The 20,513-nt window shown below is 33.1% G+C and overlaps 2 protein-coding genes across 2 annotated transcripts in view; one reads left to right on the top strand and one right to left on the bottom strand.

The window, feature by feature from the left end:
- Nucleotides 1-6,425: 6,425 nt before the first annotated feature.
- On the bottom strand, nt 6,426-12,195 carry LOC148617245 (uncharacterized). The gene is made up of 5 exons (XM_088584776.1): nt 11,733-12,195; nt 10,850-10,964; nt 8,948-8,979; nt 8,117-8,182; nt 6,426-7,808 (listed from the first exon to the last, which is right to left on the bottom strand). Exons 1-5 carry the CDS (start codon nt 11,755-11,757, stop codon nt 7,321-7,323), a joined length of 726 nt encoding a protein of 241 aa, XP_088440902.1. The 5' UTR covers nt 11,758-12,195; the 3' UTR covers nt 6,426-7,320.
- Nucleotides 12,196-19,427: 7,232 nt separating this feature from the next.
- The window catches only part of LOC148617241 (schlafen-like protein 2), a 66,150-nt gene continuing 65,064 nt past the window's right edge, over nt 19,428-20,513 (top strand). Inside the window, exon 1 of the mRNA XM_088584772.1 lies at nt 19,428-19,508. The gene's annotated coding sequence lies outside the window, so the exon portion shown is untranslated. The remainder of the gene's footprint in view (nt 19,509-20,513) is intronic.

Genomic DNA, 20,513 nt, shown 5'->3' with positions numbered 1-20,513 from the left:
CATAAATTTTTCAATATGATAAAACCTCTATTAAGTACAGAAAAAATATTTCATTTACACGTGTAAGAATATCTTAAGTTATTTCCATACAAAAGCGACTCATTCGAGAAAAAAACGAAATAGAGAGCATATTCTAGCTTAGGCAGGTTCTTTAAGTTACTAGGAATGGAGCCTTTGTGTTTTTGGGTTTTCGAATTTCTTAACACAACACATTTCCGTTAATAATCTATAATATGATTCGGGTCTAGCCACTGAGCTGTTGAATATTCGCGTGGACCTATCTTCTTCCAGTAGTGGCATCGAGCCAGTGGATTTATAAACATTGTATTAAAATATATTGGTAAAAAAGGGAATTTTTTCGTGGAGGAGAAGGTCGTTGAAACGACACAGATGACATTGTACATGTTACGACATACTTTATAAAAGTTGAATGTCAAGAGGCACTTCATCAAAATAAAACAAAAACATATCTATCAAATAGTATCACTTTGGGGGACTTATTATCGAAATATCCTATCATGTCTCACGTGAACAAATTCATATAAGTTGATATTTTCTTTATTTTTTGTCACATCTTACTGTTATATACCTTTCGCTTCACATTGATGTCACGAGAATACAGAAACTTGGAAGTTGATGGTTGACCTATAAAGACCATTTAGTAATATTCCTATTTAAAAAAATGAATCGTGAACAAGAGGCAATAATACAAAGATCTTGACTTACTTTAAAGCTGAGATTTACATTTTGTACCAGTTCGGTAATTTTCTTTTAACCATCCCGTCCATTTACTTAATTTTGATTATATTTTCACTTATTTATTGGTCATATATTCTGTACTGTTTTAATATACTGCTGTTTGTTATGAAATGTACATGATATAAGAACTTGTAGTTTAAGCGGGAAGTTCAGTGCGCTATAAAGCCTAGTTTAACCCACTACTCATAACCTTCCTATATCAACGAGTATTTTGGTGGTTTCCAAATTTTCGATTTTACCCTGTTATTGCCATTTTGTAAATATACTTTTTTTACTGTTCCGTTTGACTATTACCTTGATTTTGTCAGTTCGCTTATTTTGTTATTTATTGCCTTCATAAAAAAACTGAAGAAAAAATCCGCCCATAAGGTTCAAAATATATTGGCTATTCATACAAAGCATATGCAAGCAACCAAAGCCTCTGATGGACATGTTGTACGGTCAGGCGGAGCCATGATACATTTATATCATTTGTAGTGTATTTTCGATACATCATTTCTGCAGTTTAATAAACATTGGCTAAAATTTAGCAAAGACACAAATGCCCAAAATTTGCTTCTCCGTAAGGTTTCAATGCCTCTTATAAGCTGCATAAAATATGATCATTTATAAAGACCAGACAAGGAAAACAGACACACACAACACAGAACATCAAATAGAAATACCCGCTGACTTGAAACTCAAGTCAAGGATAGACGAAAAAAGAAAGGAAAACTATGACACGCTGAATAAATCAGTTTTCATGGTGCAAGTGGATACACTCTAAGGATCTACGAGTTTATGATGACGACCATAAAACACCGTAGTGATGATTCCAATGTTGTAGAAACATAGTCCTGTACCAGAAGCTGTACTGTAAGAAGTCTAGCGCAATACAAAAATTTTTGCGTTGTAATCTCTGGCATAACGTTTGAGTTATGATATGAAAACTCAATACGTTGGTCCTGAAGGGATGTTGCCCAAGATGAAAGGAAAATTTACAATACGGAATGAATGGTCATTGCGTTTGTCGTATAGTTTGATCAATAGTGTTTTCTTTACAATCGACCTTTTGGATAAATGCAATGTATCAAATCGCCGAAACTAGGATTGTTTAACGATAATATGTTATTTTGTTAGCGTAAACTGAGATTAAAGGATCTACTAAACGGTGTTCCTTCTCTCGAATCATATCAGCTATAAATTCAGTCTCTTAAGTGTGACGAAATTGGTGAGTAAGTACAGGGGCATAATTTGTTCCCATTGAAATGCCGATCGTTTGTTGAAAAACGCGTCCAACACACTTCAAAAATATGTTGTCAATCAAAAATTGTAGCATTTTGAAAACATCTTCTTTGGTATATTTGGACAATGATCTGGAATTAATGTATTCCAAAGTATGAGGATTTTTTACCAAGAACTACGCATTTGTATCTAGGTGTACTGAGTATTTTGAATATAAGTACAACTAGTTGGAAAATCATAGGATGTAATACTATTGTATTCTTATAATAATCAATAATCCTGAATTGAGGGTCTCCAGCAGATCTTTTGAATTTTGCAGGATCCACATTGAATGACTACCACTACGAGAGTAACACGTGTCATGGCACATTTTGTAAGACTGGAGACTGGACAGCCGACAACTGTGAGTATAGACGTTAAAGTTTTGAAATAGGTTTGGTAGTACACTTTGCAGCTCCAGCTGTGTAGCCTTGTTTGGATTCTTGTAGAAATCTAGCACATAGACGGTAGATGCTAGTCATCCTCTTTGGTAGAGAGACCAAAAGAGGAAAACACAAATTTATGGTTTTCGACTATCTCTTCTTTGGAGAGTGTGGAAGCAGTATAGGTCTTATTACTGCAATTGTTTTCTACATCTACCTATGATAATAAACAATGGATGTAATACGTTTTGCTGACAAATAATGTTGTTTTGGGCCATGTCTGCTGGTACGACAACATATTTGTAATGCATAGTAGACAATGTTTTGGATACATCGTGGTCTGTAAATTCTGGTGTAGGATTGACACTCATTGACTTATTTAAAATTTTCAGAGGTTTCATAATTAAAGACTTCACAGCGTTTTCGCACTCTGACAGAGAATCAATGCCTTCTTGTCCTCCTTTTATTGCGTAGTCCTCCGCGGCACCCACCCAACTTTAAAGTTATAATTCCAATTTACGGACCGTGGTTCACGGTACTTGGGACGTTTTGATTACCACTTTAACCTTGGTTCCCTTCATTACTCTTAATCAACATATTATCAAAATTCAGATATGCAGGAATAACAACAATAATTGAAATTACAAGATATTCAAAACACATTCATATTGTTGAAACAATATACTCCAATTATTCAGGTTGTACCACATATAACATGTGTTTTTTTTTACCTTTAGGGTATTTTAGACGTTAACTGAGACAAACCTTAATCCTCTCCTCTCTATTGAAAAAAATAATACTCAAAATAAATTGACAAGTTCTTTTATTAATAATTGTAAAAGTGGTGATTTGAGTAACGATGTAACAAAAACCTATCACAGTGAGATAAACTTTGATTACAATAATTGTAATAATTTTCTATATATCTGTTTTGTATAAGATAATATTATTTTTACAATAACTGTAATATGATATCAATAGCTAATCGGCATTGCTTGAAAAATTTTCTATATAAATACTGTGAAAGTACTAACGTTCGTAGGGTACCAATTTTCGTGTTTTTTGTGGGTTGTTCAGACCACGAAATTTGGTCACTAACGAAATGGAGATTCCCATTGATGCATATCCTGCAAACTCAAAACCACGAATTCAAGATCCACTATATCTGTCATTATCCAGAAAACTGGTATCCACGAATAAACGTATTTTCAAATTATAAAAAGTTACCGAAAACTAAAACAAAAATAAACATATCAAAGAGCATTTTGACTAGTGAATCTAGGATAAGATTCGTGTTATTTACGGTGAGCGTGGATGTCTTCATATATTCACTATGGGTATGGTTGTCTTCATATATTCACGGTGGGCATGGTTGTCTTCATACAGACAGCTCCTAATTACCTCTATCAGATCATTTTTTGCGTACTTGCTTCTATTACAAAAGCATTTAAAAAAAATCAAATGATGATTGATATACAGATGAGGCTATGAACCGTGGATTAATGTGAGTTTGTGTCTAAACAGGTTCGGCCAAAATTCGTACATTATTTTTTTTCTGTCAAGTAGGTAAACTGCTTTTGTTATTTTACTGCAACAAAATTCTAAAAGTAACCGAAACGTTTTGTGCTAGAAAAGGTTCATGATGACGACCATAAATCTTCTTTAGAGATGGATTCAATCTTGTAGCAACATAACACTCTTCCAGAAAGTCTGCGTAGTTTCGACAAGCTCTGGCATAACGTATGATAATAGAAGTATACAGTGTTGAAAAATAATAGGTTTTAACCCTATTGTATTCAGATAATAGTATTGAACTGATTATCTCCAAAAGATCTTTCGAATTTTCCATGATCCACATTAAATTAATACCAATACGAGAGTAACAATTGTTGTGGTAGGAATGCAGACCCTCTTTGACATTTGTGAGTATAGAATGTGAATGTTTTGAAAGAGATTTGGTGTTACATTTTGCAGATCCAGCTATGAAACGTTGTCTGTAAGGATTCTTGTGGAGTTTAGGAATACATAGACGGTTAATCACAATCATCGTCCTTGGTAGCGAGACCAAAAGAGGATAGCAATGATTTATGGTTTACCACCATCTCTTCTTTGGAGAGTGTGGTAGCAGTGTAGGTCTTATCTCTGCTATTACTTTCTACGTCTACCTCTGCTAATAAACATTGGATGTAAATGTTTTGCAGACAAAAACAATGTTGTTTTGGGCTTTGTCTGCTGGTACGACATTATATTTTTTCATGTATAGTAGACAATGTTTTTGCTACATCGGGGCTTTGAAAACTGATGTAGCCTTGGCACTCATTGACTTACTTTAAACTTTCATTCGTTTCAAAATTAAAGACCTCACGGCCTTTAAACACTCTGACAAAGAATCAATGTCTTCTTGTTCTCGTTTTATCCATTTTCTTGCATAGTCCTCCACTGCATCCATAAGAACTTTAAAATTATTATATCAATTTATGGAGCGGCGTTGTTCACGGTACTTGGGACCTTTAGAAAGGATAAACCGAGATGGTCACAGTCTATTCTCACAACTTGCTAAATCCGATGATTTAGTAAATTTATTGTTGAAGGATACTACATTCAAATGATTGTGTATTCTTTGAAGCTGTTTTCACAAATAAACCTCTTATATCATCCCTACGTAAAAATTAAGTCATTACACTGTACGATCGAGGAAACGAACCAAAACGACAGATATGTACAGAATATGGCGAATGATAATTGTATGTTTAGACCCCATTCTTTGACTAGAACGTTGGGCATGATAAGGAGGTAGTCCTAGTGCAAGGGACAAAACTTCTACAAGTCAATGGAACGTTTTTATTTAGCATTTAACATCAATCTCATGGAAGCCTCAACGTTACTTCGACTAATTTTATTCTGTATCAAATGAAAGCTTGATAGGTTTTTCTGAAATTGAATATGATGCAAACATATCAATGATTTCAAGTGTTATGTCCCTTAACCTAGTTCTACCTCCTTAAGATCCGATAAAGTAAATCAAATACTATAAACTTGAGAAATATAGTTATACTATTCTTGTCAGTCTAACTTCGTCATCATCTAGTTGAAAATATATTCATGATACATATATGATATTAATATTCTTCAAATAAAACTAAAAACATATCATTTTTATGTGTCAATATTGGTCTTTGATCCAATATGCTTGATCTATCTTTAAATTTTTGTACTTAGAATAGGTAAAACGAGTAAATTATAGGGGTACTTTTACTTTAAATCATATCACTCAACATTTCAAAGCGAACTATGTTAGAAAAACTTGTTTCATGTTTGTAAAAACAAAAATCTCAATCATCAATCAGTAATGAAAGGGTCTCTTGCCTTCTTCTGGTAATTCATCTTTTGTGTTCTTGCATTTGCTTTTAGTACTTTTAGTCGGTTTTTGACATTGATTATAGTAAGAATTTCGCGATTCAACATGGTAACTACAATATTCGAACAAGCCACATTTAAAATCACCATTCGCCAACCAGCTGTTTGACGACACACTGGCTATTAAACAAATTTCTTTCACAGTTAGTGTTAACATCATTGCGGCGAAGTAGAACATCCACTTTTTCATATTTTATCCTTGTTTTTAGAAGCCAAGCGTAATAAAAGTATCAGATCATTTATCGTAGATATATCAATTGTATAACAATCCTTTGTTATGTAATAAACTGTATCACCGATCGATTTTCATATGCGTGAAAATTGATTTTTCTCTTGAGTTTAAATATATTTGACAACGGATTGGGCATAAGAAAACGTATATTTATTAACCTTCGAATACACATAGATAGAGAAATTTAGTACAAAATTTGTCGAAATTTTTGTAAAAAAACAGAAGAACAAGAAATTTAAGCAACACAATTTTGCATCAATAAAAAAGCAAGAAATGGATTTTTTTCTCAATGTATGTGCTTAATTGAAATATCCTTTGTTTGAAGATGCATAAAAGATTGTTCAATCTTTATATTTGTAACGTAAAGACCCCATTTCTTACCATGCCAACCAAGAAAAAATTAAGTTATGCAAGATGTTAAACCAAATTTAAAGATCTTTGCATAGATTTCTTCTGTGAGGTAGATTTCTGCCTACCCCTTTTACTATTGGCCAAACCGCAACCTCTCTTTGACCAGTTTCCCATGCTCCATCCCGGTTCATTTCCCGACAATAATAAACAAGGATTATTCTTTAACGAAACCAAAATTAATTTTTATTGAATACAATTTATAACACCCATAAACAAATGTTGTTACAGTTAGTAATCTTACAGGAACATTGATTTCCATTGAGATAATATAATTAAAGAATTTTTGCACACTTCGTATTCATCCAACTGAGTGTAGCATTTCTATATTGTACCCGTAATCTTCGGAACTACCGAGGCATTGCAATTGTAAGTCCCTCAGAGTTTTGTATTTGTCCTTGACATAAAGTTTATTGTTAAAGATTACTGATAAAACAACGCATGCATGAATATCAAAACCATTTTTCATTGTACATGTGCTATATATGTTTCCATAACAGTAATTAATTTCATATTCAGATCTGCACTTTTGAGAAAACCATACAGTCATCTAACACTAAAATCAACTAAATGGTACCCAATCAAGAGTTTCAAAGTGCCAATTTCCTGTACAATCTATATAATTTCTATCTCAAAAGCGCAACAACCAAATGAAAAATCATGATTGGTTATGTGATCAGTAATTCTTTCTGTACAATATATAAAACTGAATTCAATGAGATTTTGACATGCATTAATCACCTTCAACTGATTTTTAGAAAGACAGCTACTTAACTTGATGTCAAATTGCCTTGTTTTCGAGTTCTTATGTTAGCAGTTGTATAACAAAATGACAAGCAAGTGACGCGCCGAGGTCAGTTACTTTGACTTTCTATAAGCGGCATGGACATCTACAATTCCTTTTTTATTGCTCTCAATTCGTTGAATGGGATAATAACCAGCTGACGACTTCGATAAGCCCATCTCATGCTTTCCTTTGTCATATACTGGTCCCTGATTTTTCCATCCCGATTCCAACGGTTGATAAATATTTAGATAGCCTTCTGATTTGGCTGGTAAATCATATAAAATATTACTTGAGTTAATGCCTGTGTCGAGAATGTCTGGTAGCGATACCGATTTATTTTTAATATTTCGTATATATGTCGTCATGTCCGGCTTTTCTATTAAATCATACTGATTTTCGAATCTAGCTTCCTCGCAACATTGTGAGTTTTCTGGTGTTGGATAAAATGACTTAATACGCTTTTGTTTGACAATTATTATCAAAGTTGCTATAAGACCCAACGCAATGGTAAAAATTGTTAGACCAATAAGCAATCCATATAAAATATTTGAAATATTATCTGAAAAATAAAAGTGCAAAATGGAGAGCAATGCAAATTTTTCATTGTTAAATTTTATTATTCAAAAAATTGATCGTTCAGGCTGGACCCAGCAAGCAGAGAAAAAAGACGGCCTTTGTCATTATTGAAATTCTTGTGTAGTGCCTATGATATGATTAAAAATCTGAGTAAAAACGTAAGGGGATACTACAATTTTGGAACATATATATTCGCACACCATTTTAATCCAATCATAGTTAGAAATATCTATAAGTAACATCTCAAATAGGAAGATAAACAACAAAAACCTTTTATTTTGTTTTAATTACCTGTTGTTTTAATGGAATCTGTTACATCTAGAACTTCAGTGCTGCTGAATTCAATGTATGCGGGAACTGTTGATGAACATTTAAGTAATATACTTTGATTTGGAGATTATGACATCATATTTTTTTATTAAATGGTATCTGTAGATGAAGTCTTAGGCATTTATGTTGTTTTACATTTGTATTCGGACTCTTAATCACTAGTTTGATGAATGTTGTGATTTAATATCTTTGTAAAAAGAAGTTGCTTAAACTCAACCAGAATAACAACACTGGAGTAAATGTGATATTTGTAACGGTTATTAAGAATAGTGTACGCTATTTGCGTTTTTCTATAGCCAATTTTGCGATGATAATTCATTCCATTTGGTAACTTATTTCTACGCAAGCGTATTACAGAATTTAAAATTGTACTACCAAGGAGTTTTTCGTAATTAAACCGCTAAATGGAAATTCAGCCGTTCTAGGAACAAAAACGCGGTGATGTGCGTAAGCGAAATTTAACACTTGATTAGCTGGTGGAAAGCAAATGCTACAGTTTATGCATTTGCAGAAACCATTCAACTACAAATAGCCTTTAGTTTTGTTTACTAATGTGGCGATACGGTTTGGTATAAGTTTTACAGAGAACAGAAAGAACAGAAAGGCCATTTGTAGACTTTTAAATTCATCAGCCAGGTGATTACGAAGAGCACCTTTTTCTCACTTTCTAATATTTCAGAAGAAAGTTATCTGTTTATATATCTTTTACACAAAATTAATCAAATATTATTTAGGATTGCGTTATTTTGAACGGATGGAAAGACATAAAAGATAAGGGAAATATGTTATTACCTGTAAAGCAACTTCCATTAACTGGGTTGCACCTGTAAATGTAAATACCAAGATAAAGTTCCGCTGTCCTCCAATTGACAAATTCTAAATTGTATTGCATTCTGCTATTGTTATTGTTCATGACTTTACTCGTTTGTCAAAACGTATTTTAAGAGAACGCTGTACCAACGCAACATTTTTACGACAACAAAATTTGAGTTTCTGAATTAGTCCGTTCAAGAAGTACTAACTAATACATTTTTAGTTCGCAGTTTTTTTAAGAAATAAACCACCAATCAAAAAGCTAGTGCAAAGAATGTTTGTGTTAAGTTGAAAAAGCTAGATAGAACGTGTGAAAAAAAGAAATTCAACACTGATACAGCGATACCAAAACATCGAAAGTAGATAACAACTTAAAAGTTAAAACTTTAAACTACCAGCAAACAAAGAACGAAGTAAATCTTCCTGTACTCCGAGAACAAACTGACGACAATAAACAATACTTAAACCTCGAACAAGCTGTATCGTTTAGGAATGTTTCCTCCGAACTTCCACAGGAACCTTGGAACCCTAGGAAATTAATTAAAGTACAGTACTCAATATTCACCGGCAATGCCAAGGAGAAACTTTACAAAAGAGTAATCAAGGGAACAAAGGTTATAGCGATAATCAATAGAATGCAATCCAGGGACAAAAACCAGAAATCTTAGAAAAGATATTCTTTGATTTGATCAAACAATCAAAGTATTGTTCTTTCCGTTAGGATATATTCTAAAAACTTAACATTTTCCTTTTCAATATTATGAATTATCTAGGGACATACATAGGAATGTGAAATAGTAATCAAGAGAACCAAGATTATAGCGCGAAATCAAAAGAATGCAATCCAGGGACAAAGATCAGACACGGAAAACAGACATACACAACAAAGAACACAACGCAACCAAAATCATACACACAAAGCAACAAAAGCAAATGAACAACCCGGACTCCACTTTAAACTAGGAGCATGGACCAAGTGCACCGGTACGGTAAGTCCTCTGCTTTTGTAGAAATATCCGCCGAGTTGCCCGTACAAGTCATGAAAAATGTACACTGCAATAGTGCAATTGAGATATAGTTGCTTCGTTTTTCTGTGACATCCAATATGTAGGCAAATCCATAAAGCCTCTTCAAAACGTTTGATCGGAGACATAGGCCATATATCAAAAAGCCCTTTTCTTCCTATAAGTCAGAATTTCAAATACCAAACGACTGTCTTGAGAGTATTTTTAAACAGATGCAAGGGCGATTTAGGATAAAGGAAATCTGAACCTTGCATCCAAACGAAATTATTCAAAAAAGAACATTAAGTGCTATAATATAGTATCGTATAGTTTCTTTTCAACAGTGTATATTTTTTTCTTTCGGTTATAATTTACACAAAGTTCGAGATCAGATTAAAATTTCTGTTTCAATTACACAATGTTCAAGATCTGTGTCTATTATCGATGAAATTTTACTTATAAAATGGCCTAATGTTTCCCTTAATCAAGCAATTAGTTTTCATACCATTTACTACCCTACATACTCAGTTTATGTTTATAAACACTGTAGAAGATTAAGACAATTTTGATAATTTATACCATTATTGTAACATCTTTATCGGTATCGTTGTATAATCCTTATACTTATATGACTTATATGATTTTTTTGTTTCTACTAGATCGTCCTGACTCGATGATCTGATACCAATTAGATTCGCTGGCCGAGAAGTTAAGGAGATTCTCCAATTGAGATATGCCCCATTTGTACAACACTTTATACAAAGGGTGACATATTTCATAAATTGAACCTCATATTCATCTGCTTTATCGTTTCGAGCTGATAAATTACATTGAATTCGCAAAATATACAATGAAAGCGTATTTATAGAATACCAACATATTAGAAGAACAGGTATTGTCACACTTCCAAACACAAGCTGTACCGTAATACCCTTTGCCACACTTGAGACATGTATTGTCACCTTGCTTGCTTGTGGTTCCGTTTGGGCAACCTAGAACAGATTTTTTTATCTGATGATAACTAATTAATATCGTCATTTATTTTATAAAAATGCATTAAATATAACTACAATTTAAATGTTTGAAATTCTTTCATTTAATGTTAATCGTTGCGCGGATATATTTTAGGGAAAATAAGGGGAAACGGGATTAGAACGTTAATAAAAAAAAATCAACTCATGGACACAAACAATAATAACATAAAAATCCATAGCATGAACATATATAGAATCAAAGTAAACGAGTAACCAACCCTAAATCCGCTAAAAAAAACTTGGAGCATGGACCAGTTGCACTGGAAAAGTAAACGTTCTCTTCTTTTGATTAATCACATGGCTTTATTTGTCATATATTTCTCGTGGGTGAACTACATAAGCGATTACTAATGCATTTCTCATATTACGGAGCCTCAAAAATATTATATAGGTGAATAAAATAGTAATCTAAAAGTGTCATTAAGTGTTGTACAGTGAACCGAACCCCAAATAAACCGAAACCGGGCCTAAACTAAACTGGTATGGCTCCTTAAATATCGAAACAATTTGAACCAGTGTAAACCAAACATCCGTCAAGACCGAACAACTTCTGTAGTCCTAAAAAATCAGTTTAGGAAGGTTTCTCTGTCTATATAATGAAAATTATTCTGGTAATTATCTCTCTTTTTTTCACAAAAAAGGAAAAAGTATTAAGTTTATATGAAAGTGGTGCATCTGAGCTCATTAGAAAACTATATTTTTAATACAGTTTTCTGATTGACTTACTTTTGCAATACGTGGAATTAAACATGTAGAAGTTTGCACAGCATTCAAATTGATGATTGTATGGATTGCTGCTCTTGCTGAAAACATAAGATTATTTTTTTTACAATAAGGAAAATACATATTCTTTTGCAAAACAAAATTATCATTATAACCTTAACAACCGAAAATCATGAATCTTATGAATTATGAAACTAATGCCGGTAAAAATATGATTCGATTCATTCACACTTTATATTTGTCATAGAATATCAGAAATTGGTATGGCACTTCCTTTCTTAAATTACGATAACAAATTCAAACTTGTCAAAATCGAACAGCTTCATTTTTAAAAAGAAGCGGTTTTGCCGACATTCATTGGATAATAATAATTTACTGGATTCCTAAACTTCACAAGAATCCATACAAACAACGTTTCATAGCTGGATCTGCAAAATGTACCACCAAACCTCTTTCAAAACTTTTAACTTCTATACTCACAACTGTCAAAGAGGGTCTACAGTCCTACCACAACACTTGTTACTCCCGTAGTTGTATTAATTCAATGTGGATCCTGAAAAATTTAAAAGATCTTTTGGATACAATCAGTTCAAGACTATTATCTGAATATAATAGCATTAAAATCTATGATTTTTCAACACTGTATACTTCTATTCCCCATACTCAGTTATAATCCCGACTTAAAAACATTATACATCGTTGTTTTTCCAAAAAAGATGGTACACCTAGATACAAATATATAGTTCTTGGTAGAGATTCCTCATACTTTGTAAGAAATAATTCCAAATCATCTTCCAAATATACAGAGGAAGATGTTTAGAAATGCTGGAATTTTTATTCGACAACATATTTGTTCAGTGTGGTGGACGTGTTTTTCAACAAACGGTCGGCATTCTAATGGGAACAAATTGTGCTCCTTTACTAGCTGACCTATTCCTTCACTCTTATGAGGCTGACTTTATAACTGATCTGATCAGAAAGAAAGAATATTGTTTTGCTAGATCCTTCAATCTCAGCTTCCGCTATATAGATGACATGTTATCTTCAAACAATCCTAATTTCGGGGATTTGATACATCGCATCTACCCAAAAGAACTTGAGATAAAAGATACTACAGACACTGTGAAGTCAGCCTCATATCTTGACCTACACTTAGAAATCGATGGTAAAGGAAAACTATTGACCAAACTTTACGACAAACGTGATGACTTTTCATTCAGAATTGTCATCTTTCCTTTCATCTGTGGCAACATCCATTCGGCTCCTGCGTATGGAGTGTTCATATCACAACTCATACGTTATGCCAGAGCTTGCCGAAACTACGCAGACTTTTTGTATCGCGCTAGAACTCTAACAAATAGGCTTCTGGAACAGGGTTATGTTGCTACAAGATTGAAGTCATCACTACATCAGTTTTTTGGTCGTCATCATGAACTCGTGGATGGTTATGGTGTATCCATCGGCACCATGAAAACTGATTTATTCAACGGGTCATAGTTTTCCTTTCCTCGTTTGTCTACCCCGGACTTGACTTTTTATGAGCAACTCGGCGGGTGTTTCTAGAAAAGCAGAGGACGCTTACCCTACCGGTGCACCTGGTCCATGCTCCCAGTTTTTAATGGACTCCGAGTTGCTCATTTACCTGTGTTACTTTGTACGTATGATTTTAGTTACTTTATGTTCTTTGTTGTGTATGTCTGTTTTCCATGTCTGGTCTTTGTCCCTGGATTACATTCTTTTGATTACCGCTATAACTTTGGTTCCCTTGATAACTCTTTGACATGGGAACATGCGACGTAAACATGGAAAACAGCCCCAAATGAAGGTTCCTTTTAATTTCTCGTTATGTATTAATAAAATATTTTGCTTCCATCCAAGAATAATGAATGTGTTAGTGCATAATAATTGTGTCAAGCAAATACTTAAGATATTGAATTGATAAAAGATAAAGCTACTTTACTCCTGAAAAAAGTCCTATCATATAATAATCCGTTATCGATTGTTTATAGTTTCAGCCAAACAGTTTTACAAATTTTATGCTAAATACGAAAAAATACGGGATCTTATACATTAAAGTTCAATCTGACAATTTTGAAACACCTTAATTCCTTACACATAAATTGCAAATCATGATTCACAAGCATTTTTTACACATTTTAATTTTTGCAACGATTTTTATTTTCTTTCACATCCTTGCAATGGCGTACAATGATATATCATACATATTTGTTTTAAAAAAGAAACAATTCCATATCTTTTGTCTCTGATTAACTCTCAAAAGCAGTGCAACTATAAAAATGAATTCGTCCTTTGTCTCTTGTCGAAGCAATGACAATCATGGTTGCGTATGAAACAAATGCAGCTGCAATATGTACATAGAAAAAAAACTGTTGGGAAAATGTTAGCCTGGGGCTGTATAAGATGTGGAAAATCAATCATATTGTGCGTAAAAGACATATGCTTGTTATATTGTTCGAGGGAGTCAATGCAAAAAGCAGGCAGTGGTCATGGTGACATATGGCAAATTATTTTTTAAACAAATATTCACCCATTTCATATCACAAATGCAGCATCTCTCGAAGGAGAAATAAATTACATAGAAAACATTGGATTAAATTCAAAAATAGATATAACTCTTTCCTTTTAACAAAATTTCGTTACATTGTTAGTGTATTTTAAAAGCAACTTTTGAGTCATCATTTGTCGATTTAAAACAAAATTTATACATTTGACATACATATGATATATACATTGCATAAAAACACAAATTTCAGTTGGATTAAATTTATCCTGTGTCAACAATATCCTAAGACCTGCCTGATTTTTACACGGAAAGCTTCTTAATTATTATTGAATTACTGCTTTGCAGTCTAAGTTTTTTTTTTAATTTATCAAATTTCGTTTACAATTTTTTTATATACTATTACTATACAAAATAAATCATGTTTTTTTTTCTGGTTATGACAAAATGCTTTCAAAATGGAAATAGAATACTTTTCAAATGCATGTGATTATGTACGAGCTATAGCGTCATAATTATAGTGATTTCAATAATAGTTGTATATTTGACAATAGTTTTCGCGAAAAACATATGTAAATGTATGGAAGTATATTCATTAAATCACATACATTTTAAAGCCTAAATAGCTAACAACAAGAAAGAGGTTATATTTAGATAATGGTTTAATGCTACATATTCCTAAATATAGTTTAGTAATACTCTTTATGTTTGAGAAAATAATATATATCATATACTCAATACTTGGTTTTTACATAGCAATTTATATACTTGTGTAGCTGTGTTTTATAGATGAAACATATTATCTTATCAAATGTCGGTACAAGGCTGATACCGATTTTATAAATTACGGGAATCTTACAATGTTTGGGGAAAATTTTTTTTTCGAGGTTATCCGATTGTCAAACGACGTATAATTGAATATTGTCTGATACTTCCGACAGGTCTGTCTGCAACATTTAGTAAGAGAGGACACAAACGTCTATCGCTGTATGTATATTAAAACCGACGGATGTACTCTTTCTCCGTCGAAGTGTTTATCTTAGGTAGAGACAGAAAAGGTTTTTAGTTCACTTCTTGAAAAAATCCTGACGAGCCAGGAGTGTTAATGAATACAAATATTATCCTTTTGATAGACATGAATTTTTTTAAAAACGACCGTTAAGTGATTACTTACTCCCGATGAACACAATTAATTCACTTATGGTACAAAACAAACGAGTAACTTTTACAATTGTGTTCAAAATATTGATACGTCATTAGCAAGTAATGTCTTTAAATGTTTCTTAATGCAATTTAAAAATGTGTTTATGAAAGACGAAATTAAAAAAAATTATATAAAAATTTTAGACCTTTTCACATGGGACAATTATCGTTATACTTACACTGTATATAATAATAGGTGCTTAATAATCTAAGATCTAGGACTGGCTACTATAGAGCATGAAGAAAAACAAATCATAAACTGTTAAAATAAAGATTGAACTTCTAACTCTCTTGTGTTTTCTACCGGTATCGAAAATAAAATTACATAAAATATTTAGGGCGCGTGTAGTGGTTGTAATAAAGAAATAAGCCGATACAATACCATATCCCATCATTGTCTTTCGTTGTTTCAATGGCAAGGATCCTAACAAAACAAAAAAATGCTAGTAACATAGATATCTTCAGTAAAATATTCATGTTGGTATCGAAGTCTTCTTAAAAATATAACAAAAAGAGCCCATCATCAAATACGTCGTCGCAATTCCACTATTCGAATTACTGAAAGGTTGACCTTTATTGAAAATATATATCAATGTTAACTTGGCTTCATATCATATATTTCCGTGGCAATTTTACAACAATGCATTTCCTTATTCACTCAACAGATAGGCGATCGATATATATTTTCAATTACTTGGAACAGAAATGCAAGTCTTAAATAATTGGCATTGCTAACATATAAGGAAATAAATCAAGTAATGATTTAACACGAAAACCATTGATTTGGTAGAATAAACCATCCGAGCAAATATTAGTGGATATATATATATATATATATATATAAACATAAAAACTGAACTTTTTAGGACATTTACACAGAGGACAAAATTTAAATAGCCCTTCAGCAGAATTGTTTTAAACTTTTCCAATTGAGATGCACAGGGGTACTGCGCGGTCCAATGCAACGTTTCATTTAATAGAAAAAATGTTGACTAATGTATTGTAAATAGTAGACAGATGTATAGCATTCACTTATGGTTTCACTTACTTTTAAATGTACAGACATGATTTTCATGAAAACGTTGTCACCAGAGGTATTGAAATTAAATTAACCACACTCCCGCTTACTGCTCTACGAAATAGAGAGAGCGGGAATCGCGGGGAGGGGTCGTTGGAGGGACATTTTATCCATATCAAAAAGTTGCTAATTATATAAAAGCGTTTCGCATACTAAAGTACATGAATGATTTTCATGAACAATAATAGCCAAGGACGTAAAAAAAAATCTAGTTGATAATAATCATATATCACAAATACCATATATAAGTGCGAAGTATTGAGTACATATTCTTAGCACGAAAGTGGCAATTACACCAAGTAAAGGAACAGTCAGCTGATTATCAGCGTCTCTCATATTAGGCGTTTGATTGGTTAACACTGCGAGACTGCGAAATATTTTGGGGGATTTTTGTGTTTATAACCACAAAGACAGTCAAACTATATCCTCGAAGCTACATTACCTTAGCTATATAATGAACAAAATGAAGGGTGTAACAGATATACGGAAAGTGATATCATTTTCAACTTGATTGTTATAATGTTATTTAATAAAGGTACAGTTCTTGCATATTTTCCAGCTGACAACAGGAAGAATAAGACACCATATACTAAGTAAGGAAAACAATTTGGCATATGTCGAAAGGCTTTTCTAGAAACCGGCCCTAATCTTGTAGGACGCTAAATCATTACACATTATAATACTATTTTAAGTTCAAACTGTCAAACAGGATGGCGTACAATTCAAAATTTCATCTTCAATACCAATAACACAATATGCGGAGAACATAGAAAATGACAAGGAAGCACAAAAAGATGGGTATATATACAATATAATACACAAAACTAGGGTGAACAACAACAAAAAAGTTTGTATGATTATCATGTTAAAAAAAGAAATGTAGATCAGCGGAACTGGAATTGATGAATACATGTATCTGATCAATTAAAACTATTCTTCATAGATAGATCAGCCTTTATTACTCAATATAAATTTGTTTCAAAATATGATTAGGACCATTCACGTGTTTTCTCGTATGTTCAATAAGGTGGGTAATTGACTTCAATTAATACTTATAAACCGGTAGGTTGTTTCCACTAAGACACCTCAAAAATAAGTGTATTCAAGTATACCCGCACTAGAAATTAAATCATTAAATGTGTTCCGAAATTCAGTAATTGGATTAAGGAGGATTTTAGCAATCAAGTTGGAAGGTAAGTACTATTCACATTTTACATTTTTAGATTGTTACTGGTCAAAGTTCAATAATAAGAACAACAACATAAACAAGGCTACCACGTGTTCTTATGTCAGTTCAGGTAACGATATTAGTCATTTTTTAGGACTTTTGGATCTATACCTGTTAAGTTGCTCTCTGTGTTATTGCCTGATGGAAATAGCTGAAGCAAATGTGAAATGTCATAATCAGATGCTATCATTCTCGGTTTTTTGCTGTTGATACCGAGAGCCAATACACGACCGTCGTAAGACCAACATGCCTCAATTAGGTTTTGAAAACGAAACTTTTTCAGTTCATCCATGAGTCGTTGTCGCTGTCGCCTAGTCGTCAGGTTTTCGGTTATGAATAACTTATCTGGGTCGTCTTTTAGTTTCTTTTTAACACTGAAGACTGCATTTCTTTGACGGTAAAAAAATAAATCGTGCTACCACACTTACTTGTTTGTTACGCACTTTTCCGATGGGATGTTTTCTACCTATATCCTTCAGCATAATAGGTACCTCCAGCTTTTCATTACAGATATCCATAACAAATTTGTCGGTATCCATGTCCCTTAGCTTTTGTGGGTCATGACAGGGTATATTATGGAATCGCAGACTAGTACGTCTACTATACTGTTCTTGTTTCTCTAGTCGCCAGTCAAGATCAGTTTCTTGATTGTGTAAGTCTTTGATCTCATGTTGAAGTTCATTAATAGTTTCGTTCTGACCAGTTATCATTCTTACATTCATTTGTATTTGGGCTTCATGGTCTATAATTTTCTTAACATGAGCTGAAATATGTTGCCTACTAGTGTACGGATGTAAAATTTTGTGGGCAACTCAGGTTGCGGTTGTGGTTGATGAATCTTGCTACTATCAGTATGGTCAACTTCGATGTTTCCTTCTTTAGGAGTTAAGTCTGATGAGTAGTTACCCCGTCGTTGTTTGGTTTGTCTGTCTGTTTGTTTGACATTACCGGGTATATAATCAGGACTAATAGGGTAATAACGTTTTAAAGTTTGTGATTTTTTCCTTATGGGTATCAATAGGAGTATCAACAGGAGTATCAATGTTTACGTTCGTGTCCGCCATATTTACATGTACATGAATATTGGTTGCCTATATTTACATTTTGAATGTTCAAAATTCTATTCAATTCTGATTGGCAATAGTTTAGGTCATCCATAGAATACTATCGCAGCTGATTTTAACTGCTAATATCACATATTTGAGTTAAATTTCCAGTTTTAACGCTCTCACAATTTACAAACCTGCCATTGCTGACGCATGCCCATATATTGACGAAAATAGACGTGTTTGTAAGCACGCATTTTCATAGTGAAAGTGCCCTTAAAAATTCTGATGCTGAGTCATTAATTATGGATAGTCATTTGTAATTCATTCAGATTCGTTATTCCTAAAAGTTACATCGATGTTTTATACTCGGAAGTTTTTGGGTTGAAAGAATGAAGGATTAATCATATTGCACAAAGAAAACGAAAGTAAAAGTATCTTAATTAAGTTGATTAACAAGTCTTATCTATATATGCGAGCCTTATGAACTTTAACACTTTAAGTTTGATTTGACCCTTACTAGAAGCAGCATCCAAGTATGTTATAATTTAAGTGTGTCTTATCTTTTGTTTAAAGTTATATTCCCACCATTCACAACACGTAAAGTACAGTCTCTGGAAGTATAACAGATCTCCGCTGATGGCGGGATGGATTTACACATAATCTCTGAAGTAACAAAATGAACATATATTTTGTCCAACAGGTAAGATTGTGTTTGCTATCTTAGAAAAGATATTCTTTGATTTGATCAAACAATCAAAGTATTGTTCTTTCCAATAGGATATATTCTTAAAACTTAACATTTTCCTCTTCAATATTATGAATTATCTAGGGACATACACAAGAATGTGAAATAGTTATCAAGAGAAACAAGATTATAGCGCGTAATCAAAAGGATGTAATCCAGGGACAAAGACCAGACATGGAAAACAGACATACACAACAAAGAACATAAAGTAACTAACGTCATACATACAAAGTAACAAAAACAAATGAGCAACTCGAACTCCACTAAAAACTGGTAGCATAGACCAGGTGCACCGGTAGGGTAAGCGTCCTCTGCTTTTCTCGAAACACCCACAAAGTTGCTCATAAAAGGCAAGTCCGGGGTAGACGAAAGAGAAAAGGAAAACTATATCACGTTGAACAAATTACTTTTGGTGGCGCAGATGGATACACCGTAGCGATCCACGAGTTCATGATGACGACAATAAAACTTCTGACTTCAGTCTTGTAGCAACATAACCTTATTCCAGAAGCCCATTTTTGGAATTCTAGCGCGATACATAAAGTCTGTCTGCGTAGATTCTGTAAGCTCTGGCATAACGTTAGAGTTGTGATATGAACACTCCATACGGAGGTTCTGAAGGGATGTTGCTACAGATGAAAGAAAAGTTGACAATTCTGAATGAAAAGTCATGATGTTTGTCGTAAAGCTTGGTCAATAGTTTTCCTTTACCATCGATTTCTAAGTGTAGGTCAAGATAGAAGGCTGACTTTCACGTTGTTTGTAGTATCCTTTATCTCAAGTTCTTTTGGGTAGATGCGGTGGCAATTAAAAATCATAGGTTTTAATGCTATTATATTCTGAAAATAGTCTAAACTAATTGTCTCCAAAAGTTCTTTCGACTTTTTCAGGATCCACATTGAATTAATACCACTTCGGGAGTAACACGTGTTGTGGTAGAACTGCAGACCCTCGTTGAAT

This window comes from Perna viridis, chromosome 5 (genome assembly GCF_037379345.1).
Source record: "Perna viridis isolate PV_CMFRI_1.1 ecotype Kerala chromosome 5, ASM3737934v1, whole genome shotgun sequence".
In the NCBI taxonomy this organism is placed as follows: Eukaryota; Metazoa; Mollusca; class Bivalvia; order Mytilida; family Mytilidae; genus Perna; species Perna viridis.
Note: the sequence above shows the minus strand (reverse complement) of the source record. Positions and strands in the feature narration are given on the sequence as shown.

What these genes read in the sequence shown, in the direction of transcription:
- LOC148617245 (XM_088584776.1), bottom strand. Translation starts at nt 11,757, where the DNA reads ATGTTTAATTCCACGTATTGCAAAA. An exon ending in TAATTCCACGTATTGCAAAA is followed by an intron (nt 10,965 to 11,732) that starts GTAAGTCAATCA and finishes AATCTGTTCTAG; the next exon opens with GTTGCCCAAACGGAACCACA. An exon ending in TAATGGAAGTTGCTTTACAG is followed by an intron (nt 8,183 to 8,947) that starts GTAATAACATAT and finishes GTTCATCAACAG; the next exon opens with TTCCCGCATACATTGAATTC.